Below are 21,192 nucleotides of genomic sequence, written 5' to 3' on the forward strand. Positions count from 1 at the left end.
ATATAATAAATTTGAAACTCCAATAGCCGTAAACAGTTTACTCACTTCGACTTGTGTTGTAGTGACGATTACCCTTCAGTACGCTGAAGAGGGCTACTTTGTGGCCGAAATACGCGTATTCGTATTCACCTTTCTTATCCTCTCCTTTTTTACCTTTTACCCCTTTTACCTACCTCATTATCCTTTTTTACCTTTACCCCTTTTTGACTTGTGGCGCTAGCCAATTAATTTCAATTTCACTTTGTTTAGAAAGGTAAACTGTTTACGGCTATTGGAGTTTCAAATTTATTATATTTTGCTAGCTTGTCCACATATTCCCCATATGTTTTCACCCAGGAGAGACCGTGAGTGAGGGTAACGCCTGGGTATCTAATCGAGTCTACACATTCCATTTCGCCGTTCCCTCAGATACGGACCTCCTATTTCCCAACTTTGTCGGCTGTCAAACCACGATGATAAAGTATGGCACTCTATGCGTTACATGTATTCCTTCTTCACTTAGATTCGAAGTCGACTTATTTACGTGGCAACGGACAACAAACAAAATGGCTATCAATTACATTCTTCGTTGACAGCCTCGCTGAAGGAGGATTCTTTGCTCAGTAATATATGTCTGACTATGGAGAAACAATGGATATCTTATCGAAAGCAACAATGGAATATAGAGAATTTACACAAATATAAATTTACCAATTTTGTTCTCAACAATTTCCGATGCTGAAAACTATCCTACAAATCTATTTCTAATGTCGGAACCATTAATTTTCTCAAATGTTTATTGCATGTTAATATGGGGTGGATTTATTTTTAAAATATAAGTATTGCTAAATACTACCCTGCAAGCCCCGCCAAGTGAATGGTGGGGTATGAATACACACTCGATGAATTTGACCAATGAGTAATTTTCCCCCCTTTTACCAGTCGGACAATTTAATTATGATCCCTTGTCTTTCTTGGAAAAATGACATCTTAAATATATCTCGCTTTACACTTAATCTCTCTAATTTTATTGACATAATCTCTCCAATCGTAACATAAAACAATAATGATGTAATGCGGTTTGACAAGGGTAATTTAACAACATTTATCCGTGTACATTTTTTAAATGATTTTAAAAGAAATGCATATTAAAAATTTTTATTTCTTGCGCATATTGCATCGGCCTCAGAAACATTTTCTAAGGCTCAAATTTAGGCTGATGGGTTATTTTGTCATTAATCACGCCAATATGCATGAAAACGATAGTTATAGTAAATCATTCGATAGGATTTGTTTTTATCGGATATTTCGATGAGAGGCAGTACGTTTCGAAAATATATTGTTAGTAATAGCATAGCATCCACTGTTTTGATGCTTACAATAGTATCAAATGGAAGATGGTAAAACTACGCCGTAAAAAAAGGATTATTTCGACTTTTTCGCGATTATTAGCATTTAAAGTTGAAAATAAATATTTCAATAAAAACAGCAAATCCAAATATCCGTTCTTGTCGTCCATTATTTGTAATGTTTTTATTTGTAGAATTCTAATACTTACGAGATTCCTCGATGAAACATGAGGAATCAAGTAATTTGGACTTCCGTGTAATCTAAGATTTGGTGCAATAATTTTCGTATCCTTACGCGTATGCATCCTACACAACATCAGTGAAGAGTTCGCTCGAGAAACCCATTCCCTAAAACAAGAAGATTTCAAGGTATTTACATATATACTTTTATACATATATAATTTTGATTAGCAATGCATGAAAGACATATTCAGATGGTATACAGGTACGCATGCATACATAGTTAGATTATTTTATTTATTTATGTACCCTGCAAGCCATCGCCAGGGTGTGTGTCAGGCGCTGAATACACACAACACTAATTTTTACCCAAACATGACCCTATCGCAGTTGGAATATGCTATCACAATCCCATATCGCTCGTGGAAAAAATGACGCCTTAAATCTATCTGCTCTACACTTAATCTCTCTAATTTTATTGATATGATTCCTCCTAACATAGGATGATGGGGTAATAATAGATGAAATAGTGCAGACAAACTGTCAATATTAAATAATATTCCAAATTAAAAAAATAGAAATAGAATTTTAGAAGTATAGTATTTGTTACAGACTACATGGTGGTACAAAATGATAAACGTTAGTAGTAATCATTAAAGAGACCTTATGGCATATATTAAAAAAATTTACCCAATGGGCATTAGGAACTTGTTGACATGTACAGATATCAACACAGCAATAATTAGCGCTCTAAAATCCTTTGGGTAATTTTAATAACACTTTTAGAGACTCTTGTGAGGTAGAAAATAGATCAACACAATCACAATTGTTGGCATCTCTCATAATCTGATATTCCAATTACTACTGACAAAACATCTCTGGAATAGCCATGAAATGCAGAGAAATGTCTTAAGTTTTGTTTCTTAGATGATAAACGTAGGACAATGTAAGAGATACCAGGATTATTTTGTGAAATTCTGGCAATTACTGTTGTGTTTGTATACAACGTAGTGAAATTTGTCATAATTAGATGCTGTCTATAGAAGAAAATCAGGTGAGAATTCAATGATGAAAACACTCTTACCTTAAATGAAGACCAAAATAGTCACAAAGTATTGGGCTAATATGATATCAGGCAAATTGGCTGAAGGCATAGATATGTTAATCTTCATCCAACATAGGCTCCAATGATGCCTATATTAATACAATATTGGTATATAGCATCAGCTAATCTTGAAATAATTTCAGAATGATAACATTTCATATCATTTGGACATTATTGGCCCAAAAATGAGCCATTATGTTTAAAAAATTGGCCCTTATGCTGCCAATAGTCACACTTTTTTGCGAGCATAGTACAGCATTGAAAGGCAGAGATTTTGCTGTTTTGGTGGCACATTGCACCCAGTTTGGAAGCTCAGATGGACTAGCTAAAAGTAAACTCTTCTTCAACCATAGAAATCTTTCTTTTAAGGTGGTTTTATTATTCCCTGACACTGGTCCAATGTACTGTGGACAAACACCCTTAGTTTTAATCCAAAATTTTATGAAAACTAATATTCATAAATCATTTACGTTTATTATTGAGAAAGTTTAAATAAATGCTGACTTAATTAAATGATATTATATTCATGAATTTCTAATATTGAGCCATTATCTACTCCTAATATGAGACCATTACTGGCTGTTCACATAGGGTCAGCTATAGCTACCAATATTGAACATAATGCCAGATTAAACAGGATAAAACAAGAATTTTTAAAATAATTTACTTAAAATACAACAGGCAAACTATTTATCCAACCAAGAAAGATTCATGAGAGATGAAAAAAATAGAAATTCTGTTGCAAAAATATTTATTGCCAGAATTGATACATTCACTCAACAGTCTTTGACTTAGCACCCCTATGTGTACGCACTGCTGCCACTGGGTTTTCCATGCCTGATAACCCTTCTGGAAGGCAGCCCCTGGAATGCTGCTAAGCTACCTCATCAGGGCCTGTTGCAACGCTTCCACCAAGCCATGGTGACATCTTTTCAGCATAGATTTGAGGTGCGGGAACAGGAAGATGTATGGTGGGGCAAGATCAAAAAATTTGGATCCTCAGTCACATAGTCAAGAAGCTCTTGGCATGATCTGCGTGCGAGTTTCCTTTGGTTTGTCCGAGAGCACTTGTGACATCAACTTCACACACACCTTTCTCATGCCCAGGCTTTCAGTCACAAGTGGATGCACATTACTTGTAGGAATGCCAATTTTATCATAAACCATGCGAACACTTAATTTGTGATCCCTGTCCAACAAAACCTTCATTTTTGCAATTTTTTGTCACTTTTTGAGGTTGAAGGATGCCCTTCATCATCTTCTCTACCCTCCCTAAACCACTTGTGCCACTTAAAAACCCCTGATCTACCGATGGCATTATCACCGTAAACTACATTGAGCATGTCATGAGTCTCTCTCCTGGTTTTTCCCAGTTTCACACAAAATTTGATGGCATAGCACTGTTCCAATAATTGATTAATGACAGAGCGTAACAAGGTCATGTTATAGAGGTTTTGTAAACCAACAATTTGTACTCCGCAAAGGCTGGGAGCCAACTGCCACCAGCCTCTAGCCTCTCCTGAGACTCCCCTTCCTTGGTCTCAGCCAGAGAAACCACTGCCTGTCCATCCCTCTGTCTAGGAAAAATAAGTCATACTACTTTTGGGACTGACCTTGTGCCCAGTAAAAGTATTAGGCCAGTAAGTTTAGCCATAGAAAGAGAGGATGACATAGATGGAGAGAGCCTAGGACCAGGCACACTTGATTGTGTGATAGAAAGGGCATTAAGTGGAGGGTAATAAAATATGGCTGTTTGGATAGAGAACATTCCTGCAGAACTATTTATGGGTTAAGGAAGACGCAAAAGGAATAATTTTTGAGACTTAATTCATTATATTTTCATGGGTGAATTTAGTTGGATGATTTCATTAAATTATTGTTAATTCTCACCCCAGAAAAGAGAGAGACGGCTATACGTGAGGACTTAAGAACAAAAAGTTTGCTTGAGCATAAAGATGAAGTGGTAATTAGAATCATCAATGAGAGGATGGATAGGTGGAAAAATGATTACTTAGGGAATGATCAGTTTGGGTTCATGAAAGGGAGATGTAGGCATGCTGCCATACAAGCCACTAATGAGGTCACTAATAGAGAGTAACATGAAGTACATTCAGATGTATTTACTTAAAATATTTCAAAAAGGCATTCAATGGATATGATTGGGTATAGTTAATGAATGTAATACAGGAGGTATTATTACATTAGAGAGATAGGTGATTTATTCATAACCTGTACATATCACTAACTGCTCAGGAGAAAGTGATGGATGGAGATTTGGGATGGGCAGTGTTAGGAAGAGAGGTGAGACAGGAGATTCCATTATCACTGGAGCTTTTTAATGTATACATGGATGAAATGGTAAAGAGGCATGGGAAGAACTGGAGATAGGAATGAATGTTGGTGGGCAATTCCTAAAATCAATTAGGTTAATGGATGATCAAGCTTAGGTTAGCCAGACAGTCAAGTGGTTACAATCATTGCTGAATGCATTAGAAAATCAGTGTGTTGTGGAAGTATGGAATGGGAATCATTGTAAATAAAACAAAGGTTATTAGGTTTAAGAGGATAGTTATGTTACAGAAAGGAAATAAAAGAGCAAGTGGACCAAGATGCTCAAAGCAGTCGGGATTTGTATGAGAAAAGGAATTCCATTAGCCAAAGAAGGTTTCACAAGATGAATGTAATTGATGGCAAGGAAGGTAAGGATATTAAGAGAAAACTAATGAAACTTCTTTATGAAGTAAGACCTCATATGACTTGGAAACTTGATCACAGAAATGAGATGTTAGGAATAGGTGGAAGGCTTTTGAGATTTTGGGTGTGGCAAATAATTGAACAGATAATATGGATAGAGAGAAAAACAAATGAAGAAGCACTAGGAATTGTGGGTGGGGAAGAGAGGGTTGTAAGGAGATATTCAACAGTAAGGATTTAGAATTTGATTCACGTAACATTTTGATCCACAATGGAATGCTGCAGACTACAATAGAAAGGAGGATGTTATGCAAGTGAGGTAGGGAGAGGAAAAGGATAGGCATGTTAGATGAAACAAAAGGAGGTAGAATGGATAGGGAATTGAGAAGCAGTTTACATTAGTTTGGTAGTCAGGATGTATGTTGTTAGGTAATGCTTATAAATGTAGAGTGGAGTTTTTGTCCATTCAAAACTTACTGAAAGTGGTTTGTTTGGGTGTTGAGGTACATTTATGTCATGTCAAGGTCCATCAAAAACCTACCCCAAGACAGTGGAATACTACTAATAAAAATAATACTCTAGGATTTTTATTTGTAAAAATTAGCATAGAGTGGCATGGGGTGCAGTATTTTATTCAAGCTCTGATTAAAATGATCTTAATTACATATGAAGTCTCTTCAAAAACAACAAGTGAGAACAATGATATTATCACTACTATTACCACTGCCAAGGATGACATACAGCCAATTGAGCCAAATCCTCTGGTTGTCAGGACTAATTTTAATTATGGCATCCATCACAGTAGCATGAGATAGATAATTGAGGTGGTTTCCTGTTACCTTCCTCAAAAGTGTTTTTAATGCTGCACCATAACTCAAATGGCCACCCCACTGGGATCAGATGGCTTTAGAGCCACCTTACTGAGGAACAGACTCCTGGCAATCGACCAGGGCTGAGGTATTGGACTACTATCTCAACATATACATAAGGTCAATTCCTTTTTTATATTTTTACCTGACACCATAGGTGAATTTACCAGGAGCGAATATCATTGCTCCCACCAGCGCAGCTCTGGGAGGTCATGAAAACTCACAATCCCTTCAACAACATCAAGGTTGTGGTCTATGGGGTGTGTTATTCTTAATGGTCCACGGGGAGGGTATTATTATTATCATGGGGGAAGGTATTATCAGGGATGATATAACATGACAAAAGCATAATAATTGGATGATGATCTTCTCATAGAACTGCTAATTAGGCTTCTGAACCAAATGGTTTCATCAAGTTCATATAATGTTCAGAAATGCTTGGGTAAGCAAGATGCTAATATTCATATGGCCATTAACCGTGAAGTATTTAAGAAAATCACACAATATTGTTTCTAATTCACAAATGGCTACAATTCCTAACTGGACAGTATAAATTCTATTAGACACAAAATAAATAATTTCTATAACATTAAACTGAAGTCACAAGAACACAGTGGGAAGAGGGAATCAAAAATCAATTTGAATTGCAATAAATTTTATTTTCTAAGTAAATGCTAATACTTCATGCATGGCTGTTCTTGATAATTGAGCAAATAATCAACAGATATTGTATAGAATTCCTGTTCATATCATACACCTTAATTTCCATCAATGCAATAGCACCAGGGAAGGGAATCATAAACAGGACAAATGGATGAAGAAATAGAATGTGGAAGCATTAACTAGGAAGATAAGTAAGGAGTATCAGTAAGCTGGAAAACAATATGAGAGAGGAAAAGGAGATGGGCGCAATCGAAGAATAATGGTATGTGATGCATTAGCAGTAATGAGGTCACCATTAGAGAGGAACATATAATGCATTTAGGATGCATTTAATGTGTTTAGCAGATTTCAAGAAGGCATTCAACAGGGTGAATTGGGTAGAATCAATTAGGTAATGTATCGCAGAAGATAGGAGTAGAGTGGAGGGATGGGAGACTTATCAGAAACTTGCATATGCCACAGACTGCTCATGTGAGAGTGGTCAATCAAGAGTTGTGATTGAAAGTTTTAGGAAAACAAGAAATACTTCTGTTTTAGTCTATTTTATGCACTTATGTAACCCCTGTTCATTATATGCTCTTCAGCACATATCAGGGGAAATGGTAAAAGGGCCATGAGAGAAACTGGAGATAAGAATGAATTGGTGAACAATTCATAAAATCAGTGAGGTTTGCAAATGATTAAACCTTTGGTTTGTCAGTCAGCCGAGGGGTTGCAAGCATTGCTAAATGCATTGGAAAGTCAGTGTGGTAGGTATGGGATGAAAATAAATGTAAATAAAATAATGGTTAAAAAGTTTTTGAGGAAGTGATCAAAATAGTTGGGAAATAAGAAGAAGAATTGCATTGAGTAAAGAAGTTTTCACATGGAGGAAGGAATTGATTAGATGGATGCTGAGTAAGGATGTTAAGTGAAGATTACCGAAAACTTTGGATGGTGCTTTCACTTGGAGTTAAAGATAGGGACATCTAGAAAATATGTTAACAAATGAATCATTAATACTTAAAAATGGAACCTGGTTTAGTTCAGTGACGAAATATGGTCATTGAAGCAAGATTATAGGTATAAATTGGAGGTATTTTGAAATGTGGATGAGGACAGAAAAAGTGACATGGAAATTAAACAAATGAGGAAGTGCTCATAATCCTGGAATAGGAGAGGAGATAGCTCTTGAAAATCCAAAGCAGGGAGGAAAGATGAATGCAAAGTATCATTTCAATTGGTGATAAATGTTGAAGACTGGTAGAGGCGAGCATGCTGGGCAATCATGGTATGGGAAGGAAAAGAATGCATACTTTAGATGATTGAAGGAAGGTAGAATGCAGGCAGCATCAAAGAAGAGTTTATTGTAATATGGTGTGTCAGGTTATGCTTTGTTAGGAGAGATAAGACGTGTGTATTATCATACCATTTTACTGATTGTGTTTATTTAAAACCTACCTTAACCAGTATAAAACTAATAGTAATAATGACACTAAAATCCAATAAATGTGAAAGGTCCATTATGTGTACAGTAAAAAATCCAAAAATACTGCTATGAATACAAATATTACGATGGGTAATAGAGGAAGCATTCATATCAAACTCATTATTTATAGAGGAAGCTGCCATGTAAAATTTCAAGAAACTGATTTCCTCCATTCATCCAATTATTGAGATAAACTATTTTTCAGGACTCCTCACCAGAATTTCTTTTCCAATTATCCATAGGTATTTGTAAATTTTACATGTCTTCTCTGCACTTGTCACTCTATTTTGTTTAGCAAAGTGCACTTAATTTATATGGATAATGGAGTTAGGAACCTCAAGGTTCAGGTGGTCAGTGGAGAAATCCCTCTTCTTTCTACTTTTGGCAAGTAAGTAATTTTAGAAGTACTGCTGGAGCAATATCACATGAATTCCCTCAGGTATGCCTTTGGGTTTTGATCAAGTGATAATAGCAATCAATGCCACTTTCATCAACTTTGATTCCTAATTCAGCACTTATAAGGCCATTAAATTTCCATTGTGCCTCATTAGAATGAAAATCTATATACTGCTCTTTTCCTCCATATTTGGCAAATAACATCACTTGTTTCTTTTAGAGCAAGATTTCTACTACACAACCTTTTTTTCAAAATGCTCGCCTTCTTCCTTTCCATGAACTTCAACAGTTCTTGAAAGATCATTTAATAGGTACTCATCCTGTATTTTATTTTGAACAGGAGTTTCAGAAATAACTTTGCAGTTTCCACATAAAATAACTTATTTATTTTCTACTAGTTTCGCTACACTGTAGCATCTTCAGGAACGTGCAAAGAAAATATTCCTTTTTCACACATATATAAGAGGGTCATCCGGAAAGTAGTACCCGTTCGTGCCGCATGAAGTGCTGACGACGCGAGTAGCCGCTGGACGAGGTCAGATAGCTTCAGTGGCTTGTCTGCCTTCTCTGAGCCAAGTTGCGTGACGCTAGCATTGCCTGTGTTGTTTCTGTGATTGTTTACAATGTTTAAAAAAATTGAGAACGCCGCCAGTTGTGAAGTGAGGGCAGTGATTAAATTCCTCAATGCAAGAAACGTTCGCCCATGTGATATTCATCGCCAATTAAAGGAGGTGTATGGAGACAATGTAATGGACGAGTCGTCTGTTCGGCGGTGGTGTCGCAACTTCAACATGGGGAGGAGGAACACACACGACGATGAGCGTTCGGAGAGACCGTCTGTCATTACAGACCAACTGGTGAGCTCAGTTGACGAATTCGTGAGGAACGATCGGCGCGTCACAATTGATGACATCTGTGAGCATTTTCCCAATGTTTCTCGAACAATTGTTCATGAAATTGTTAAACACCATCTGCATTATGCAAAAATTTGTGCAAGATGGGTCCCTCGCGTATCTCAATGAGCTGGCGGCGAAGGACTATGCAGCAGGAATACAGAAACTTGTCACACGATATGACAAATGCCTTAATTTGCTTGGAGATTATGTTGAGAAGTAGTTTAAAGTATCCTCTTTCAAATAAAATTTTTTATGTTTGTTAATATTTACTTTTGTGTCTTTATTTCACGAACGGGTACTACTTTCCGGATGACCCTCGTATACTAGTCCAAGTTGGTGTGGGTTGGGTGGGTGGGGGGGGGGGGGACGGAAGCGCTGCCTGGGTGGGGGCGGTCAGAGTGGGTGAGAGGGGTTGACTGTGAGTAGCAGGGGCTAGGGAAGGATTATGGAGGGACGGTTATTCGCAGGGGGGTAGATTGGCCGTAGGAGTCATTAGGGATGAGTTGTGGAATGTCCAGGAGAGGGGAATGGAAGGGAAAAAGGTGGTCGTTTGTTAATGTTTTCTTCTCCCTTAAGGTGGTTAAGATCTCCAATTGTTCCTTGACGTCCATCCTCTTTCCTTTCTTCTCCTTGTGTAGTAGCTTTGGTATGAAGTCTGCGTTGTGGCCTGCGCTGATGAGGTGATCTGCAAATTGGGAATTCCCTTTTTTGGTACTGAAGTCCCGCTGATGTTCCGCTGCCCGGACGCGTAGGCTCCTTCCCGTTTGTCCTATGTAGGATGCCGCGCAGTCCACGCACTCCAAGCTGTAGACTCCACTTTGGTCCAATTTGTTAGTGGAGTCCTTCACTTTGGGGAGCAGGCTCTTCATATTGTTTTCACTGTAATATGCCGGTCTTATGTAAAGGTCTTTAAGGAGTTTGCCTATTTTTCCGGAGGTAGGACCTAAATATCTAATACGTCGCCATTTTTCTTTTTTGGTGGGTGGAGGGGGAGTGTAAAACTGTTTTATGGCTAACTTTTTTCGTTTTTTGTTTAATAATGTATCAATTAATGTCTCAGTGTAGCCGAAACTCCTGTTCGCAATGGATTTCCACAAAGTCTCGGCCTCAACCATCAGTCACATCGTATTTTATTTTCCCTATTACCTGCCACTGGTTAAATGTCTTTTTTATGGGTGTTAATTTGTAGATAATATTCATGCTCATAGACAGTTATTTAATTATTTTACAACCCTGTTCAAATTCTTCACATAATAAATTAAATTTACCTACAGAATATGAAGGGAAAAGCATCAATGTTTTTGGATGAATGATGATAGCCAAGAATTTTCAATGCATGAAACACCTACTTTTTCTTGCCAAACATTCCCAATATTTCCTGCCATCACTACTATCACAAAACGGCTGCAATGAAATCTATGATTCATTTACAGAATAATTACAGTATTGATTGTATTTCAAACATGGCTGATAAATCTCATTGGAGGGAAATTCACATGCTCAAACCAAACTGACTGGGGTGAGTTACCTTTTATTAGTAGTTTGACATTCAAATTAAAAAATGTTTCATTATGACAATTATTGCCATTTTATAAATGGTGTGTGGGGGGTTGGTATCATTCTACACAAAGGATAAATATATTATTCTGAATATAAAAGGAGTTTATTCATTGACTAATGAGAATTGTAGTGATCATTCTGGTCAAAATATTAAGGAGAGATAAAATAAAACAGAAATTGTTTCATAAATGGTGACAAATAATTTCTTTTCCAAATAATTGGGCAAAAATCAACATTTTAGTAATTTTGCTTCTGTTATTTTGTATTGAATGAACAAAGGATATTAGTTGTATTTCTTAAAGCAATTCAATATCATGAATAGCTCAGCTTGTTTTACTTAGGTAATGGCCCTAAATGCTCTTTGATTTTGTGCTCACATTTTCAGCTCACATCATTATAAACAAGTGCTGATCTACTACCCTGAATAAGCAGCCATGCAAAACAATGCTCAGCTACCAAACTCTGAAGTAATTGATGATATTTTCTTTAGTACATCCTGGTGGCTTGAACTTGGTTCATTTCAGGGACAGTACCATCAGTGATTTCAAAGGAAAAATTCTTAGATGCCTCACATTTTCAATGACTCACCAAAAACTTATTCCAAGAGATATTAAAATCCTATGTAAGTGGGAGAGTCACCATATGGTAAACAATGTCAACAAATACAGGCAATCTTCAAGTTTCTTGAAAGTCTCTTAGTGCTAAATTATTATGTCTATAGTGATAGCCATTTGGGGAATCACTTCTGAGGTTAAAAAATATGTAACTTGCTGTACTAAAATTAATACATACTCTGTTGTTACAAAGAAGTTTTATTCATGAATAAATTACATTTGAAAAAAAATCTGCAAGGATAATCTTTAATCAGTCTTGTGGACTGACAGGTAGGTTATTTACCTTTTGCACAAAAGGCATAGTCCTTAATGATCCAGGAACAATATAATCAATCAAAACTGGTAACAAAAGTTCTTGCATCTAATGGAATGAATTTTAGTTGAATTGTGGAAATGTAGAAAAACATTCATGTTTCATTAAAAATGGCATTTGCTAAGAATCTTGATTAAATATCATTACATTACTTCCAAGATACAGAACTTTGTATGACTGTGTCACCGAAATTGACCATTGTTATTTTCTTTATTGGTTATACTTAGTATGTTCTGGTAATATACATTAACTACAGAAATATATTGATATGCATATATACATAATGTATATGATACATAGCTCACAATTTTAGAAATGTTTGTGTGCAAGCAGTACACATGTCAGGCGCACTGATGGATATAGTGTGCACATAAGTATATATATAAATGTATAGGCAAATGTTGATAATTGTGTGCGGATAATTTGCTTTGAAAATTATATAGGACAAAAGGCAGTTTTGGACTATAGTCATCTGATATGTTCATGCAAGAAAGGCTGGCAATTTGGATTAATATCATGAAGTGAATAGTAGTTATCAGATAACGATCAAGATTTCTGGCACAATGGAATACTTAGGTTAATTTTCCAATAGACCATGGCATGACTGTCTTTACACTTATGCCAACAGTGGAGGTATCCCCATGGTCTAGACAAATATTTGCTAAAAATTCTCAAATAGTCAAACAGCTACAATCTTCAAAACGATCATTAGATTTTTCATACAAACACATCACATGAGTTACACCACAACATACTTTGTACAAACTTATCATAAATGTCATTATAACTAAGATATGAGACATTTGAGGAAAATTACCCATAATATCTTTGGTAAAATTTCCATTCTTACATACTTAAAAATATGTTTGTTTAAACATATTATGTTTACCTTTCCATGAATTTACAATTATGCCTGTTTACTGGGTATTTGGCCGTGAATAAATCAAAGTAAATTGAGGGCATATAATGGGTCGCGGTAGTCTAGTGGGTAGAGCGTTGGACTTCTGACCAGAGGGTCCCGGGTTCGATTCCCGGGCAAGGCACTCTCGCTTGGGCTCCACCCAAGTTAAGTGATTTTTCGGGTACCAGGTCTTCCTGGGAAACCATAACCGGCACAGGAAAAGGAACTGGCCCCCCTACCCTGATGTGTGAATTTCACACACCGTATAGGTCTTAGTGCTGGGTGATCTCTACCATCACCTACTAAACCGACCTTCGGGTTGATTACTGTGTTTATGGTTCAGAGGGCATTTTAATAGAACTGTGTAAGTTGTGAATTGGCTATGAATACTAATTTTGGAATTAGAGGATTGAGAGGATCTAACATAACCTGCCACAACATTTTGATAGGAGGGTACCTACATACTTATGATGTAGACTTCATTAAAGGAACAAAACTGGCGAGAGAAATCATTTAGGCACCTATTGATACAAATAATGATTCAATATAAAATTATTCATCTAGAGAAAAGGATAAAAACATTTTTTTCAAGCAACACAAGTCTGCTGACTAGGGTAATTTTATATAATATTACCACTAATTAAAACATAGGGTATGCATCAATCACAGGAATAAGGAAAACATTCCATCAGATATTGTAGTGTTTTGAGAATGCCTAAATAATAATTATTGAAATAGTTTTACAAAAGCACAAGTTAACAACTCCAAAAACTTACTACTTATAAAGCCATTCTGATGGTCACCATTTTTAGAAACCAAGCAGAGGAAATGACATAATCATTTCCTCACAGCTTAGGGTCAATTATACCTTCAGTATATTTAAATTTAGAATTAAGAGGGTGAAAAGTACAGACATGCATCACAGTCAACATACCATAATTCAATTGAAGCAAGCATCAATCCAGAACTGAAATCAGGACGAGTGTGTGCAGGGATGATAATTAACAGCCCAAATTTTATGAACAATGCTGAAGTAAGGCAGACATATACAGCAGCATCATAGTCAGATCCAATAAAAACAACTATGATGCATTACCATGATCTTAAAATTTCTAATAGACATTTTTTTCAGTCCCAAAAGTTTTCTCCTTGTCCATTCTTATATTGAGTGACCCAGATACCACCCCTTTTGAATAATTTTGTGTAATTGATTTGAGTGATGATTTCAGGATTTTTCTTCCTCATAAATTAAGACACTCCTTGCTTTTCTTTTAGATGTTCAATATAACATGATTTATAGCAATGGTATCATTGGTTCATTGACAAAAGGCTATGAAGATAATGAAGACCAAGAAAATAGGTAATGTGACTTTTGTCTGACAGGCAAAATCTTCAAATGTCTCAAAAGAGATATTTTAACAGAATTATGGTCGTTATAAAGACTTTTAACGTAATTACTGTCATACTAAAATTGAAAATCCATAATGATAATTGTATGTTAACAATAAAATTTTTTATTCATTAACTTGTGCTTAATAAAAAAAAAATTTAATTTTTTTTATAAATTCAATCATCTCAAGTTATGGCAACACTGGATATTGCGATTATAATTTTAAAGGTAACAAATTTTTCACTTTGAAATAAAACAAATTTTAAGCAAGAAAAAAGCCTGCTCTGCCTTTCTAGTATTTGAAAATACCTTGTTAAAACCAATTTGCTGCAGAAGAGTGTAGACATATATATCCTCTTAATATTAGATGCCTAAGGCAAATGAATTAGTATGCAAAAAGTAATTAAAAAATTCAAATAAAAACCTTGCTGTCATAAATTGATATCTACATCGGGGGAACCAATTTTTATGCCAACAAATTTTACCTATCTAGTTAAAATGTTGGAAATAGAACTTGATGATATGGTTAGGTATTGTGTACTCCAAAACCTTCAGCCATTATTAAAGATTTATTAAAAACAAGAATCCAAGGAAAATTTCATTTCATCACAGCTCTAAGAAGATACTGATCTATCACAAGCATCTTAATTTTTAAATCAGCAGTTCCAAATATGAATCTGTCACATATTTATCACTGAAAGATAACAGTGAAGCAGAGCATGAAGGTGCTGATCATGTGACAGTTAAAATGTCATCTATTAAAACTTTTAATATGCCTATGAGCAACCTATAGTTGGTTTGGTTAACTTTATTAGAAAGGGGCATTCCATTGGTTTCACACGCAAAGTTTTATCACATAAGTGCACCAGATTTTCGGGGGTTTATTTTTCTCTTAATCCCTGTGGATATCATTCAACGGACACGGTGAAGTTGAAGGGAAAGCCAGAAGTACATAGAATGATAGCTACTCATCAATTTTATATGTAAAAATGAAAAAAATAGCAGCAGCCACATAAATTTAGCTCATCAGTTATGGTGAATTTACTTTCACAATGGTTGAATGAAACATAGGACAAATGGGAGCAATGGTGTAATATATGCTTAAAATATGATATTTTTTATCCATCATAGGTTTAATTTGCGGAACCCGTAAATGACTTCAAATATTTTAATTTTAACTCTCTCTCATGCTACATACATGCCTTACTTTCTCCAGAGAAAATTTTCAGAATTTATATGAAAAGCTCACTTTTTATGTTATTGTGAGAATTCATTGGAGAATTGAGAACAGGCTCAAAGTTCTAAGTTCAATTGTATCTGTAGGTACATAACTTTCAAAGATCTTCCTTCATTTTTCATGAATATATTTAGTATCTGCTTATCAACTTAAAATTGTTACATATGTAATTGGTTGGCAACAAAAATTGATAATTTTTGGTGCTGCATGAATGCATACAAGGAAGTCAAACTAGATTAAGTTCTGACGTATATATGTTAAGCTAGCAGATGTGGCATAAGCTATTCCCATTGAAATTGTTCAATTTACTCGTGTGAAAAATATAAATGTGTTTATTGTTGCTTTATGTTATAGTTGATAATTGTTCCCCATATATTTCTTCAATCATATAAAGTGTATTCAGTAGTCATTTGAGAGTGACTGAAGGAAATGTGTCCCTATCTACTTAAATCTTATTCATTCAAATTACTCAAAGCTATTCCTTGAATTTCTGTATTTTTCAGTGACAATCGACTATCTGATGTGAGAAATAAGGGTAGATTATTGTGATTTTGCCAAAATATATTAAGCGAAGATGAAGAGACAGATTGATCTCACTCTCCAGGACATAAAATCAGTTTCAGATCATCTATATTGGTTGATTTTCATTTGAGAAACCCCTAGGGATGAATGTGCTGCTTAGTGAAAACCTGTAACTTATAATGGATCAAAAGGAAATGATCTTTGATTCACAACAGCAAACGTTTTTCACCAGTCACAAACTTTCCTCTTTTACCAATTCACTTTGAGGCTATGCCAGCAAGCAATTCCTAGTAAGAGAAAACACTTGAAAGCAGAAAAGCCCTTGGAGTTGGCTTGCATCAGTGACTGGAAAGCAGCCATTTTGGTCCATATCCAAGCTCATAATGCATAGGAAATAACAAGAAAAATATTTAATGACATTAAATTATTTTCAAAAGAGACTTGTGGTAGTCAATTTCAAATTTATGAATGCAGCACGTGTCCATTATATGCATGAAACATTTCGCAAAAAACATTGAACCATGACTGGATATATGCAATTTTTTCTGCGAATGGTTCCAATATATTGAAACATTCTGAAAAGCAGTTTTCCAATCAAATGGAAATGGTGGAACCAGCAAGGGAAGTACACTAACTGTTCTGATTCCATTCATAACCATTCCCATCACCTTTAATGCTTTATTCAGTCAAGGTAAGTTGTGTAAAACAAGCAAAGGATGAAGATTGCTAAGTGTCCACCCATCTTGGAACTTTTTATACCCGCCATGTGATTCCTCAATTTAAGGAAGAATTTATCTGCTAGAAAAATTATCTTCCTCTAGTCATTGTTACATAACTATGCTTTATAATGAAGTATAAAGTAAGAAAACAATGAGTTAGGCTAAAGGAACTTCCAGGAGCAAGCACCTGAGCACATTAGAAGGGAGATATGAATAATCTGTTACTAGTCTCTTACAGTTAAATAGAGTATTACTAAAATATTTCATAATCACACATACATTAAAATACAAAAATATGGCAGTGTAAGCTATTAGTAAATATATTTATATTCTTATAAGTATTGTTTAATCCATTTTCCATAAGCTGTTGTTTCTTTGGTAGAATAAATTTAGTTCATAGAGCTTTACACAGTGCACAAATATCCATAAATTTTATCTGTCATTTCAAGTGGGATTCATATATTCAAATCCCCCTCCCAGTGCATGACTAATGTGGTATTTTGCTCAAACGAATTTTCCTTGCTGGATTTTTAATAAATAACCAATTCTTCAATGGATTATGAACATTTTCAACTTTGCACAAGCCTAATCAAGAGAATAATGTCAAATGGCAATTTTTGGGTCCCTTAAATTTAGGACATAACAGAAATGATATGTCCTTAGTTTGAATCGATAATATATGTGTGTATAGAAGTATGATTTTTGTTCATTTACCTTAAAATATAATATATGTATGCATATATATCTATATATTGTTCTTATATTACCAATTTTCATCAAGTGTAGATAATGAAATGTAACTTCAAAAATCTAAATTTAATACCTAAACAGATAAAAATGTACAAAATGTACAACATCTAACAAGATTAAACATATAGCAGGTGGTAGTATTAGAAGTAGGGGCAGCCTTAAAATTTGTTAGCATTTTCAGAGAGTAATCAATGGATCATTCTGCTTGCAATTCATTGATAGGAGATTCACTCCGAACTAATTACACCTCACAATGACTAGCCATTTAGAAAAGTGAAGGACTTTTATGTTCATTTAACCCCTATTATTACAGCTATTAAGAAACTAGCATAAGCCTCATCACATTTGAGATATATTCTTTCTAGGAACTATAGTCCATAAAAGATAGGATGCCATAAGTATATACTATAGAAGTGAATAATTTTCTCTTGGCAAACCTTTGAAACTCTTTCCAGTTAGTATCTATGATGATAAATTTGGATATGCTTTGAAACTACTGGGGCATCACAAATACAGGTAGCAGCTTGCTTATGAGCATTTTATGGCATTTCTTCAATATCCAATGTACCTAATAACTGAGTTACAAAATCATGAAAGATATCATGAGAGCACAGAGGAAAACTGTTGAGAAGATAACAAAACGTTTGCAGGGATTATTTAGCGTACATAATAAATATACAATCCTAAAAGAGATTCAAAGGAGTACCAAAAGAGAACACTACATGCATGGAACTTCTATCAGGCAAAATATTTTTTAAAGAGAGTAAAGAGGGGAAGGAAACTCCCACAAAGAGGATAATAGATTGCCACCAAGAAGTAAGTATTTGAAAGTGAAAAAGACACAATTAGACTCTTGAAAGAAGACATTCCTGCAGACAATTTGAAAATAAACCCTCATCACCTTGGAGTTAAATTGAGGGCATAATTTCTAGTAATATCAGGAATGGCAAAGTGTTTCACTAGAAAGATAGAGATAGGAAACCAACCTCAGTAATCAGAGCTAAGGTTGGTTTGAATAGCTAGAGGAGGAGATAGGATAAACAGAGAAATATATTGGCAAGTTGCAGCTACTTTGTTAAACCACTTAAAGATAGAAGAGATAGATTCAGATAGAAGAGAAATAGTGAGGATTGAGAGAAACAGGTTTTCAATTTCATCATCAGACTCTAAACCTTAATAATCAATGTAGATAAGTTTCGTGAGGAAGATGTTTGATAACCAAGAAAGAAAATTGATTGCATTTGCCTAAGTATATGGAGGAGGCTTTCAATTGCTGAATGCTGAATACTTGCAATGATATATTTTATTTTGATGTAGTCATTAAAATATGCTTGGCCCACTTATAGCAGAAGTTCATGAAACACAACTGTTATATGGAGGTTTTCATAAATTCATTTTCTCACAACTCTGTAAATATTCTGCATTCATCCACAACTTTGCAGTTAGTTGAATTAATACATGGCCCATACTCTGAGTCTTATATTCAAGGTCGATTTTATGAAGGTGACTTAGGATGTATGACTTAGGTTTCCAAGGCAAAATAGAGGAGGCAAACAATTGTCTCTTACCATAAAAGGCATTGCCATGCCATAAAGAGGCATTATGCTTAATTAAGAAAGGCTTTAGAATAACTTTAATAATTTTATGTGTAGCTGTCACCTAAAAACAGTCATGACACACAATTATTATTTCCAATTAATTTTTAATTTTTGGCAATATTGGGATATGATGCAATCAGCTGACTTTACTTACCATGAAAACCAACGTAAACGGTATCAATGTTTTTGAGTTGAGAGCCCCTCTTACTGTTAGTAAGTCTATAGCTCCCAATTACACATGCCTAATTAGATTTACCTTTGAACCATTGAGGTATTTAATCAACAGCCGGAATTACACTCTCCTGTAAGTGAGCCATTCATATGAAAACACTCATTAGGAAAAAATAAGAAGGACCCAACCGAGAAAATACAATGACACAAATTTAGAAGCACATGAAACCACATACAGAAGTGCTCAAAGGACATCTCTAGGCTCCAAACAACATTTTAGATATTTACGTTCACCCAAATGATAACTTGGCCTTTACCATTCTAAATGATAAGTAGGTAAACTAAATCCAAAAGTATGAAATTAATGCCCTCATTTCATTCCCTAGGATTTGTCTCCACCTCTATTCCAATGGCCAACCATAGGTTAATATAAACATTCTTATCCAATAAGTTCAAAAAATATACCTATTTGTCTTATGATTAGTGGACGTTCATACACAAAAAGTTATGGTGGAAGCACTCATGAAGGTTCTCTAATGTTTCGACAACACTGTTTATGACATACATGCTCATGAGGCCAATATGACAGCAACGAATTTACACTTAAAGTCGGCCTTTATCAGTAAACATGAGGTTTTTATAGTCCTTGAAGGTAAAGTATTAGACACGCACAAACAACAGCTTGTAGTTGATTTACAATATAAGTGGTCCCACTCAAAGAGTAATCACATGCTAGATAAAATTCCCATCACCAATACTTCTTCCTTCCTCTCTCTTCTCACACCTTGGTGACACGAATAGGATATTCAGCAGAGTCAATGGAATCAAGTTGCTGGAGAAGGTGCTGTCCATCCGTCATCACAAGAGTCTGGATGTCAAGAGCAGATTTTGCTTTCCTAGGCGTACTAATGGTGGGGCTGAATACTGCGCTTGCAAACACAGAGTTCTGCCTCGGCCTCAGGGATGGTGAGATGCCCTCAAATTCAAGGTTGAATTTTGAAAGGGAACGAAACTGCAGATAGAAAAGTGATATTTTAGTACAGCATAAAATTTAAATAATGACAATGGGTGAATAATTAAAGGAAAATTTTAGTTTCATTCTTAATTTAACTCTTCCACTTTTACAAGCTTGCAGATTATTTTTTCATAGCAAAAATTGTATCACAGTCGGAGTATAATTTGTTTTGTTGAATATATTGGTTTAATAACTTTATGCATATTTGCATGCAAGTGTAAAAAAATATATTTGCAATGTAGTAAATATTAGAATATTAAATTATTTTTCACAGAATTCATAAAGGGATTGAAAAACCTGACAATTATTTTATTACAGACCACTGAGTTTGTCCAACAAGAGAATATTTTTCTCATTTATTTTTAGTGAAAAATCAACAATGTACCTGCGCATATTGCAAATCAGCACATCCAGCATAAATCCCAGGTTTTAAGGGTATATATAATGGGCATTAGGCCACTGAATTAATTGTTTAGAAATGTTCAATCCTAATTCAAGTGAGAGTAAATCACAACATGATTGAGAAATGAATTGAATGCACAAGTGATGTAATATTTTTTCAGAAGATTATCTTGAAAATATGGGATGAAGTTAAACAAAGTCCCTCATATTGATAAGATCAGTTTACAGCAAAATTCTTATGCACATAAAAAGAGATGTATTTTGCAAGTAATTTGAACCATACATTAACAATGATGAAGGAATATTCTGAAACAAAATTCCAGCATAGTTTACCATAAATTTTCAGATATAATTTCCAGTCAAAATCTTTCTTTCAAATTAGGTGTTTTAAACTAATTTTA

General features: G+C 34.9%; 1 protein-coding gene across 1 annotated transcript in view; it reads right to left on the reverse strand.

Moving 5' to 3' along the window:
- Positions 1–15,514: 15,514 nt before the first annotated feature.
- Positions 15,515–21,192, reverse strand: part of LOC139692386 (uncharacterized) — a 251,312-nt gene continuing 245,634 nt past the window's right edge. The window contains exon 4 of the mRNA XM_071590550.1: positions 15,515–20,386. Coding sequence (XP_071446651.1) covers positions 20,153–20,386 — 234 coding nt within the window. The 3' untranslated portion in view covers positions 15,515–20,152. The remainder of the gene's footprint in view (positions 20,387–21,192) is intronic.

Source organism: Hetaerina americana, unplaced genomic scaffold (genome assembly GCF_022747635.1).
Source record: "Hetaerina americana unplaced genomic scaffold, ioHetAmer1.1.p SCAF_4, whole genome shotgun sequence".
NCBI classification, from domain to species: domain Eukaryota; kingdom Metazoa; phylum Arthropoda; class Insecta; order Odonata; family Calopterygidae; genus Hetaerina; species Hetaerina americana.